General features: G+C 32.4%; 1 protein-coding gene across 10 annotated transcripts in view; it reads left to right on the forward strand.

Moving 5' to 3' along the window:
- VPS13B (vacuolar protein sorting 13 homolog B) overlaps nt 1–12,559 on the forward strand; it is an 808,377-nt gene that overhangs the window by 348,755 nt on the left and 447,063 nt on the right. For all 10 annotated transcript variants that reach the window (XR_014326885.1, XM_082859134.1, XM_082859132.1 and 7 more), the window contains one exon: nt 2,029–2,156. Coding sequence is in view for 9 of the 10 variants with exons in the window: in XM_082859134.1 (XP_082715260.1) it covers nt 2,029–2,156 (128 nt within the window). In the remaining variant the exon portion in view is untranslated. The remainder of the gene's footprint in view (nt 1–2,028; nt 2,157–12,559) is intronic.

A 12,559-nucleotide genomic window follows, 5' to 3' on the forward strand; every position in this document is an offset into this window, starting at 1 on the left:
GTATTTCTGTAGCATAGGGTCTTAGAAATGAGATTATTTTTTAGAAAAAACTTGCATGTTTAAATTTTGATAAATACAAAATGTCCTGTCTTGTAATTCCACTCTATGGACTATACTAATTTATATTCCCTGTATACGAAACGTTCTAACAAGGAGCTTAGATAATGTTGGATTTTTAAAAATACGAATTAACTCTTTAAAATGTTTGCCAAATGACAGTTGAAAAGGATATCTGATTGTTGCCTTAATTTTTATTTCATTGTTAGCAAAGTTGAGTGTCTCTTAATAAGTTTATTAGCCAAATTATATTTTTCTATGAATTATCTGTTCATATTCTTTTCCATTTTTTGTTGTTGTTTATCCATATGCTACTTGGATATCTTCATCTGAACATGTAATGAAAATCTCAACCTGACAGTTCTAAAACTAAATTTCTTTTCTTCTTGATTCTCCTCCCTGTACAGCTCCATTCTTCCATTTGATCAGATGTAAAACCTTGGAGGCATCCTTGTTTTGCTTTTCTCTCTTACTGAACTTCTAGTCCATCAGTAAATTGTGTTGGCTGTATCTTGGAAATGGATACAGGAACACTGTTTCTTTCTACCTCCATTGCTACTACCATCTCTCACAACTTGTCTTCCTGTTTTGGTACTTGATCTATGTAGACAGTTTTCTGCACAGTCGCTAGAGAAGTTCTCTCAAAATAATGTCCATTAATTTCATGAATGTATTTAGAATCCATTTTCATATCCTGGCTCCCTCGAAGTAAAACCCAGCCTCCTTACCATGGCCTATGTAAGCCCTGTATGATTTGGTCTCTGTTGATAGCTCTGACCTTGTCTCGCACTTCTCTCTTACTCTGTTCTAGCCATCCTTGCTTTTATACTGTTGCTTGAAAATCCTAAGTACACTCCCATCCTGGGCCTTCACATTGTTGTTCCATCTGCCTAGAATGCTCTGCTTCCAGCTCCATGGGTCTCTCTCAAACTGTTTTTGTTTCTTTTAAACAAACAATTTTTGAATTTCTAATATGTATAATGTGGTAGACTGTGGGATTATGAGAATAAAAGGTTTATGCTCCATGCCGTTAAGATATTGTAAATCTGCAAATATGTGACCCAAATTGAGAGGAGAGGGAAAGTATGCCTAGATACAGCAATTGTCATTCTCATAGTGGTGATATGGTAGCAGTTACTTTGGAGACCGTCCTATGATCATCAAACCTAACTTAGTAAAAGTCTTGAAAAGCAAGATCTGATTTATTTATTTTATGGTATTTAAAATAGCACCTATAAATTATATGTTTGCATTAACTTAAAATATATAAATACATATGGATCTGTCCAGATATAATATATTGTTATAAATATTTAATTTCTGAAATTTACATTATAAAAATTGTCAAAGTTCTCTAAGTTCTTTATTTTAGATGAACAAAATTTTTCTTAACATATATCTGCCTTTTATGTGTTCAATGCTTCTTTTGCTTACCATCAAAAAATAAAGAAAAAAGAAAAAAAATTGAGAGATACTATGAGTAAGCTTTTGTTATCAAGACAATTCACATATGGGAAGATATATTTTGTATCAATTTTGGATGAAGCAAGTGCTTTGTAGTTGAATTTTCTTTCTCATCAAGTAAGATTTTTATTGATGTATTAACTTCATGCTGAGAAACGAACAGATTGTTAGGTTACCATTTAATAAATTTTCACAATATAAACACATCCATGTATTAAAAAAATAGAACATTACCATTGCTCCACAAACCTACCTCCCAATCATCAATCCCTGACAAGTCATCAACACTCTCTTGAGTTTTAACAGATTAGGTTTGCTTGGTTTTGAATAATTGTAAAAATCAGTGATTCTTTAAGATAAAATGATCTAATATGATATTTTATAATCTCATATAGAAGTTTTAATTTTAAACAAGGAAAGAAATAATATTGGAAGTATTTTCTGTATATTTATGTGAAACTATAAGGTACATTTATGTTAAATAACTCTAGCTATTCTTATTCTTAGAATCCAGACCATTGTCAGTTCCTGTGAAAGCCATGCTGAATATAGCTGAAGGCTGTAGAAGTCCTGAAGAAAGAATGAAGGAGTTTATTGGAGTAGTATGGAATGCAGTAAAGGGTCTCACACTGCAGGTAAAATGAAAGAAGTATCATGGTTTTAATTTTTATGATTCTTTTTAATTTTCAGAACCTTTAATATTGGTAAAATTTTCTCACTGGTGACACTCATGTATACCATCTCATTTCATAATTTAAATAAAAACTATTGGTGTACTTTGCATATTATTAATAAAATGATATGAAACATATGCTCTTCCTGATAAAGTTATAAAATTACACAAATTTTGAAATGTTATTTGAATTAAATAATTCGTTTTACTTTTTGTTTCTTTTAAGCATTATTTGAAATATTTTAAATGGTCAATATACCAATAACATTCTTATCTCAGTACTGAAGTAAAAAACTTAGTTGGAATTAAAATAAAAGGGTTATCTAATTATTATTCCTACCTAATTATAAACCAAATATGAAAATGATAATTGTAACTATCTATTTTATTGTTATTAAATTTTCTTCTCACTTATTTTCACTTTTAAGTACACATAATTTAATCTTATTGAATTACACTTCTTCCAGATCATGTTTTAACTGATGAAAATACACAATTAAATGCTTATCTCATTTCATAGGAATTAGGTAAGGGTAACTCAGCAGTTGCTCAGTTTTTGTATAGATTTTTTTCCTCTTTGAAATAAGATATGAAAGACTGATAACAGAGGCATCTTTGTAGAATTTTATGTGTACCAGACAGTAATATCTAAGTACTGGGGCCTTCCATTTCTGTTTAAGTTGTAGAAAATTGCAAAAGAATGTTGCTTCCACCTTATGAACAGGGTAGATGATCTATAAAATTAAACCAGGATGCTTCACCCACCTAAACTGCAAGATAATAAATATGTGCTGTTTTTAGCTGCTACATTTGTGGTAATTTGCTATGCAGTATAGAAAAGTGATACAGACACCTATGCATAGCTATAATATAGTCTGATTACTACAATAAAACCTTATTAAATCACTTTTTAGAAATATATCTAAAAACACCTCCAGTTCCCTAATATCATCATGTAAATATGATTACAGTTGATCCTTGAACAGCATGGGTTTGAACAGTGCAGGTCCACTTATATGTGGATTTTTTTCAATACTTCAGTACTACATGGTCCGTGGTTGGTTGAACCCGTGGATTCAGAACAGTGAATACAAAGGGTGGACTGTAAAGTTATATCTGGATTTTCTGCTGCGAGGGTTCAGTGACCCTAATCCTTGTTTTGTTCAAGGGTCATCTGTATTTGAAATACTATTTAATACAAGAGCCAGTAACCTGGGTTTTGGCAATCTTTTACAGCCTCTCTTAGCATGCTGCTTTTATAAAATTAAGAGAAGAGGGGGGAGAGAGAAAGTGTTTTTGTCATTCTTTTGTTGTTGTTTTAACTCTTAACTTGCAGGAAACATGACTTTTTCACAGACATCAGCTATATCTTACTAATCTCTGCCAGCATGAGGCCTTTGCTATTAATATTATCCTAATAACTCCTCGTGTTGACTTACCTGTGTTCCTCCTCTAGAGGTTCCTTTGATGCATTGGTGGCATGAGATAGGAAGGTGAAACAACATGAATGCAGGAAACATTTAGTGCCTTTACATTGTTTGAGATTGACTGTAGAAGCAGAAAACAGACAGTGCTCTTAAGATATTGCTGAACATTTATATTCAATGTTACTTTCTTTAATCTATAATAAAGACTATCTCCTTATGATGTCTTTCATTGTATATCACTCAGTCCTAGTACAAGCATTTACTCATGCCACATGATAGAGCTAACTAGACCATGTGTGGTTTTGCTCCTGGTAACTATTTATATTTATTCACTTAATTATATGTAGCTTCTCTTATGGTAAGATCTTTAACCTCAAGGGACATGTATTACTGATGGGAATGAGGATGGTACATGGGCAACTGTATCTCAGTTTTATTCTTTTTCTCAATTTGGTCAACCTCAATCTGCATTCTTAGTTTACTCTATTCTGTGGTCATAAAATAGTAAACTTAAGAAGTCTTTCTTATTTCCTGTGTTTCTACATAATGCCTTACTGACCTTTATGTGGTCCTCTAATTTCACTGTTTTAACACATTCTGTTTCTACTATTTAAATCACCAATAAAATAAATGTTTTTTCCCTGATGAGTAATACCCATCATCTTGTTATGTATTATTTTGTAATCTTCTAGAGGGAGTAATCTATGGTGTATTTAGTAGTCAATAAATGTAAATGCTAAAGTGATTAGTAAGTTAAGAAGACGAGTAACTACTTTGAGCACATAGTTCTACTATAATTATTATATAAATAAATAACAGTGAACTTATCTGATTATAGTTCAATCTGAGGTTCTAGATTATAGTTTGACACAAATAATATTTCATGGAAGAAAGGAATAATCCAAATATTATTAGATCTCTTTCTAGCACTTTACCTTACATATCATGTTTTTCATTAGCACTGTACTTTAAGCCAGTTGTATTCAGAAGTTAGTTGTATTTTGATTTCATTAAACTGGGACCAAAAACTGTGGTAGGAAAGATATGTTTTCTTTGTGTCTTTTCTGAGACTTATTTAGTGTATAATAGATTTTCATGGACATATCTCTTAAATTTAGATGTCTATCCTACTACAAAAATTTGCTTTCTTTTGACTCTCATCTACAGCTTTCTTTTCCTGGCAACACAGCTCCTTTCTTTTCTTGCTCAGTTTTCCTCCTCTATTCTAGTGAAAGTGCTTTGATACCAAAATAACCTTATACAGTATTCGCTTCATATTTATGAAATGTATATGTAATATATATATATATAGAAATAGAAGTTCCACTGTAGTGGGACTGTAACAGATCTCTTGGACTTTGTGTGTCTTTTTAATATTAATTATCTTATACTTTCCTCAGAAATGTAGCTCTGGAGTCGATGAAGAGGTGGAATATAATTTGAGGATTGGCTCCAAGGCCCTATTGCTCTTTAATATGTCACTTTATGACATATTCACTTTATGAAATTTCTTATATCCTTTCTGTTAAACATTGTATTTCCCAAAAATTTCTGTTGGAATATAAGTATTTACTTAATGATCATAAGCATGTTAACCTTTTAGTACCCTACTATAAACTTGTTTATTTTTTAAAACAGCTAGTTGCCTAGTAATACATTATAGAATGCTCTTTCCCTCCATTTATTATTCTTTCATTCATTCTCACATTCAGCACTTAATATTTGTTATAGATCATGCTAGATGTTGAGGAGACAAAAGAAATATAACAGTTCTGTTGGTCTAGCAGGAAAAAGGCAAATAACCATTCTATGAAGCATTTTGTGGGGAGTGTCTCTTAGAGAGATCCCTTAGAAAACTCATATGATCCAAAAGAAAAATGGAGATGTCAAGGTAAATGTCATTTACTGAAAGGGTACCTAGGGCATGCTCTGCCAGGTTCATGGTGAATTTGGATACTATCTCAGATTAGTATCTATTGATTTATAGAATTAGATGACTTTATAGCATTCTCCAGAATATAATAGCTATAAAGAATATATAGCTGTTTGAAATTTACTTTGGTTCTAAATATTATTTCATGATGATATAAGTAACTGTATCAAAAATAACCTTATTCCCTTTACCCATTCCATTAAAAAAATGGATTAATTTAGTGTAATTACCCTTTTTTGATATCGTTTTGAGAAGTCGTTGTAACAGGGACTAAGAAAGCTAGTATTAGCCTACTTGATATTTTGACGGCTCTAGGAAAATCTTCCAATTTAAGATTCCAAGCGATTTGAGATCGTTACGATATTTGTAAGCCAATAAGTAAACACATTAATATTCCACAACATAAGATATTCTGGAGAACATCCTCCTCTGCCCAGGATGAAGTAACAGGGCCCAGATTTATCTTGCTGCCTGAAACAACCAAAAAATGGATAAAGTATATTAAACAATGGTTTCAAAACACTAGACAATAGGGAAAGTTAGACAGCAAACCCTGAGAGACTTAAGGTAAAGTCACCAGAACCTAGTGACTTATGGAGTTGGAGAATAAGAGAAAAGAGGGAGTCTAACTGGACATTCCAGGTTCTGATCTGGGTAGATAGTGATGCCATTACATGATAGTGAGAAGCAGCTTTTCAAGGTTAGCAGCAAATTGGGAGTTTGAATTTACACATGTATTTGAAATGCCTGTGAGATATCCAGGTATCTCTTAGACTGAATATTCATATCTGGAGTTTAAGGAAGAAATATAATTTTGGAAATCATCTACAGATGGTTAAAACTAGGAGAATTCAAAAAAGTATGTTAAGTTGGACGAGCAGTGGGCCAAGCAGATACCATTTCTAAAGTAGTCAGTATAAGAGAAAGTATCCTTGAAGGAAACTCTAAAGGAATGATCAGAAATGTAGAAGGAAAGGTCAGAGAGTTCAAGGAAGCCAAGGATGTATAGAATTTCAAGGAGCCATTGTTCAGCACTATCAGATTCTGGATGTTAACTCTGGGCTTAACTTTGCTTATCTGTAATATGAAATGACTAGATTAAGTAATGTTTAAGGTATTTCCAAGTCTAACGTTCTTATGTAATTCTTTTGGTTCTTTTGCTTGTTTTGTAATGATGCAGTGCCTTCATTAGCTTTATCACGAACAATGAACTTAATCTTATATGTCATTATGGATTAGTTATAAGTAAAGATACTGATGTTCCTCTTTTTTTTTGGCTAAATACACATGTAACATTTACCTTAACCATTTTTTTAAGTGTACAGTTTAGTCTGATGTTCCTCAGTTGACTAAGCTTATTGCGTATAAATTAACATTTAATTATGGGAGTACTAACTGATGTATATTTGTATAGATTATTTTGAAAATGATCAAGGCACCTTGCTTGTCTCACTCCTAGTCCCAGGCCTGTATTATACATACTATATATTTAGACATTTCCAAATGTTAATATATTCTGAAAAAGTTCAAAAATAAAACTAGATTCTGATTCAATGATCAAAATCTGGGCCCTAAAACTGAGTTTTTAAAAAAGTTGTGTCCATTGTCCAAGACATTTTATGAGCCAAAATATAAAAAGAAAACCCTGACGTTGTCATCAGATTAAACAAAACATCATAACTTAAAGCCATCGAAGGATTATTCTTTTAATGGAAGTTTGAGCAAGTAAATGTGTTTGGAATCAGAGTTTCTGGAAAGTTGATTTTGGAGCCAAAGCTGATATTTGCTAAGCCCATGAACTTTTTACTTATTTTAGAAAGACGTACATTGCATTAAGACATCAACAATATTTGTGATAACCTATTTGTTTTTCAATGGGAAAAAGAACTTGCATACTTAACTGTAATTGGATTGTTTTATAGTGCTAAATGTAGTGCTGAACAATTTTTTAATATGAATTTGGTTTTGGGGGGGCCTTTTCACCATAGATTAGCATAAGCTCATTTTTTTTTGCAATTTTTCTCCATCTGCTCATCAGCAAAGTTCCTATCTATTACATTTTTTATTCCAGAACCACATAATTGGCAATGGCAAGCGGTTGACAAAATAGAAGTACTCTGGCCTAGAATTCACTAATAAAGGAGAACATTACCCTGGTTTTTGCCAAACTCAGGTCTTTTTGTTTTTTACATTGAAGATCGTGTTGCTGTCCTATGGCATTTCCTGGGTGTTTTTTGTAGTTTCTGAAGTCTTCTGACTGTGGACAGTATAGTGTAAAATGGACACTTTATTTTCCATACAAAGCATCCTGATCTCCTTTTTTTTGCTAATAATCTTTAATTCCTTTTAGGAAATGACTTTCCACGTTCTGTGAGATTTTGGTGAGAGTGTCAAAGTTTCTCAAGCACCGTAAGCCAGTTAAGCTACAACAATTGAATTTTTTCTCCCAGAGAGTTATATATAGCGTATGACCAGTGATGCAGTAATCATATTGCACGATACACTTAATGTTCTCAAGTCCAGTGAACTTCCTGGCTTATCTCCAGGATGAGATAAGACGTTTTAGGCTAGACATATCCGTTGTCAATCACATTAATTATGAAAGTAATTATTTACATTTAATACTTAAAATTTGCACACAGGGCTATATTTTTATTTATAGGCATTGAGAAAGTGACAGCAGTTGCATGGTAGTTTGTTAGGAAGAGGAAGTCTGGAATACAAATCTAGGATTTTTTTCATGTCTTCCCTTGACAAGTATCTATGGGAAAAGTGTGGAGATTTGTAACACTCACTGTGGAAAAGAAGACCAGGTGCACTTTTGAGGTTTTTAACTAATGCCCTAAATTGTGTATATTTAGATTTCTACGAAATGGGAAGATATCCCAAATATTTTCATAACGTATTGAGAATTTATAGAATAAGAAAACAATTTGGGCTGTAGCTTATTTATGTTTCATAGTGCAAATATAATACTACTTATTTTGTTGGCCTCTGTATGCATAGACAGCTAAACCATAAGCAACAGCATTTTAAAATAAAAGTATTGTGAACATCTTTTATAAATCCATGAGAACTAATATATGGATCTAGTGTATAGTAGATATTTAGTGTATGTTCATTGACTTTGTTTATTTAGTGAACATTTAGGCGGCAGTTAATATGTTACATCTTTATATCAAAGCTGAGTTCCCCCCTTTACAGATGAAGATTCTGAAGTCATGGAAAGACCAAATAACTTGTCAAAGGTTCCACAGCTGGAGATGAACCAATCTGGCTAACAAGTCAATTTTATTAATTACTAAATGTCTCTGTGAAATGAAATGATGAACAACATGCATTAAACAATTATTTTAATTAACATCAATATCTGGTGCTAATAAAAATAATTGTGTTCACTTATTTAACAATTATTTAACACCTAGCATATGCTAGGCACTGTACTATGTACTGAGACTGTAGCATGAACAAAATAAGCACAGTGTCTGACATTATAGACTTTATTATGCTCTAGTGAGAATTATGTAAGGCTATTAGTATTTTAAAATCCTCTTGTTTCAAGTTTCTTAAATGCTAGGACTATGTCTTTTGTCTGTTTTTCTGACTTCCAGCTCAGTTAATGGTGGATGTTAAAGAATGCATGAATAAAAGAAAGAAAAAGTGAATGAAAATACAACCTGCAATGTTTCTTCACTTTTATTTTTTATTTGAAACTGTTTCCTGAGGAGTAAAATACATTCATGCAGAGAACATTTCATTCTGTAGAAATTTTCTAACTATAATTATCACTAAAGTTTCAAGGGTTTTTTTTTTTTAATAAATTTATTTAGTTAGTTAGTTTTGGCTGTGTTGGGTCTTCATTGCTGTGTGCGGGCTTTCTCTACTTGTGGTGAGCGGGGGCTACTCTTTGTTGCGGTGTGCGGACTTCTCATTGCGGTGGCTTCTCTTGTTGTGGAGCACAGGCTCTAGGCACGTGGGCTTCAGTAGTTGTGGCATGCGGGCTCAGTAGTTATGGCTCGCGGGCTCTAGAGCGCAGGCTCAGTAGTTGTGGCACACAGGCTTACTTGCTCTGCAGCATGTGGTATCTTCCCGGACCAGAGATCGAACCTATGTCCCCTGCATTGGCAGGCGGATTCTTAACCACTATGCCACAAGGGAAGTCCAAGTTTCAAGTTTTGAAGAAAGGAAAACATGTTATTTGGGAAATAGGAGCATTATTTAAAGGGGCAGAAAATATGGTGTGACATTTTAAAGCATTTATGTAAAGTTATTCTGTATAATGGAGAGTGGGCTAATTAAAATGCTTATTAGGTTAATGTATAAATGAAACCTGTCTTAGTCTCTTCTTTTTAACTCAGTTATGGTCACAGTTATAGAGCACACAAATTAGAAAAATCAAAGTTTACCAAACCTTACTTATGGAGGATGGGGGTACAAATGGCATATATCTTTTCAAACAGCACTTGAAACTTCAGAAAAAACGGAACTTGGAACTTAAGAAAAAACGCATGACAATCATTTCATTTATTAAAATAATACCGAATAATTTCTACTTTATTGGTTTATCCTCAGCATATGATACTTAGATATGTAGCCCTTGACCTAATAGGAATCAAAATAGAGGTGGTTCTACTTCAAGAATTTGTAATAATCCCTTCACTTTAACACATGAATGTGTTCAATATTGGCAAAAGAACATGTTGCTACCAAAACTGAAATAAGATCCTTGAAACAAAAAGGATGTTGCCATGGAAAAATGAAGTAACACTCAGTGCAGCTGTGATGCATTAATGAATAGGATATTTTTTTAAAAGATCATTTGTGTTTGGTGTGGCTCAGAGGGTCCCAACCAGATGGTTTCCATGAACATGATCTGACCCCCGGTTTGAGGACTTCTTACTGGCAGATTACTTCATTTTCTTTCCCTTGGATTGTCAGATCCTTACATTAATACAAAATTTACTGCTGCAGATTTATATTCACTTATATAAATCACTCAACATTTTACATTAAAACCACAATTTTAGACATACAGTTTAACAGTTATTTTAAAAGTGTAAAAAGATTTATGTGATAGCTTTAGTATACATAATAGATGTAACATTATAATAAGTTTGAACAATTTGGATTATGTATATGTTTTAGTTCTTATCATTAAAAGAATCCCCACAGTATACATCATTTTTTAGAAAGTTTATTTTTTACACTTGTTGTGTATGTCAGGCTAACATACTGTCGATTCTGTATGCATTGCTCAAGTTGTTTTAATTTGATTAAATAATTGATTTCCAAATTAGTGGAAATTTGGAATATATTGTGATTTTGGAAATTTTGGCACAATTTAAATTTGTTTCTCAGGACATGTATGTATAAATCTGTGTACGGCAGCATATTAAACTAATTATCTCACATTGTTGGAAGCATTTTTCAACATAGCATCAATATCTAACACAGGGACTTCCCTGGTGGTCCAGTGGCTAAGCCTCCGTACTCCCAGTGCAAGGGGCCCAGGTTTGATTGCTGGTCAGGGAACTAGATCTCACATGCCGCAACTAAGAATTCGTATGCTGCAACTAAAAGATATCACATGCTGCAATGAAGATCCCGAGTGCCACAATGAAGATCCCGCATGCCGCAACTAAGACCCAGCACAGCCAAATAAATTAAATAAATAAATAAATATTTTTAAAAAATCTAACATAAAGTGTTAAACACTGACCCTTCATTGTTTGACCTTAAAACCGTAATTAATATAGGAGAATATGCTGTCAGTGTGCCACTTTAGCTTGTGCACTTTAACATCACTAATGCAGTTATGTATTTTAAAACATAAATGTAATAACATCTGAGACAATATACACTTCTATTTCAGAAGTTAAAAATGTTGTGATCTTAAATCAACAATGAATTACTTAACCATATACATGCTTAAATTAAGCTACAAGATAAAATTCTAAACCTAAAAAATCTCATACTTCATGAACCAACATACTTTTTTTTTGCAAAATTTTACTTATATTTCTCTTCACTGAGTTCATCAATTTGTCCATGCACAGAAATATTGAAGGGAAAATGAGTAAGTGTACTTAATTTGTAAGACTGGCAAATTATTTATCATATCAAGGAATTCCAGACATGTGACATATCATGCTCTCACTAAGGAATATATTAACCCCAAGAGAAGGTTATTACTTTATTCTTAGTTATCTTTTATAAAATATGATCTCTTTGTTATTTTAAGTTGCGAGACTATCCAAACATTTTTCAAGCAAACAAATTTTAGTTTTTATTAGATAATACCTTTGCATGCCAAATATTTTATAGAAAATTAAAGGTTATATATTGTATTTTCTTAAAAATAATTTAAGTATGGTAGGCTATTTGGGCAGTTTACTAACCAGGTACAGAATATTACCTTGTACAAGAGTCACCTAAGACTAATAGGCTTTAACTTACATTGCTTTTGAATTAAAAACTCATGATGTATTCAATTTTTTATTTGGTCTTGCTTAATCTTACTTTAACTCTGTTAGGGCCTGGCGACCTAAGTAACTACACTGGGCATAGGGGAACATAAAAATTTCACTTGAAATCATAATTTAGGTAATAAGTTGAAGTATGATAAAAGTAAGGAATAACACTCTGATTTTTAAGTCTCCTGAATTTTCTTCATTACTATATGTTATAAACATGTTCTCCTTTAATGTTTGTCTAGAGATGTAATCTGAACATTTAAAATATTCTTTTCTTAAATTTCAGTATGTGAAGTAAGGGACAAGTTCACATAGATATAGCTGTTTGTGGTTTTTTATTTTTTAAAGTAAGAGCAATAAAATGCTAGTCCGTTCTAAGGCCTTAGCTGGTGTTAACAAAATGTAATGAACTGCAAAAAAAGGAGGATTTTCTCACCTTTTTTTGCCAGCACATTTTCTAACTCAATCATCTTTCTTGGAAAGAACTGTGGAAAGGCAGATACGTTTTCATTTCATGTCACTGTGCTCTTTT

The sequence above is a fragment of the Leucopleurus acutus genome (genome assembly GCF_964270905.1).
Source record: "Leucopleurus acutus genome assembly, chromosome: 17".
Classification (NCBI taxonomy): Eukaryota; Metazoa; Chordata; class Mammalia; order Artiodactyla; family Delphinidae; genus Leucopleurus; species Leucopleurus acutus.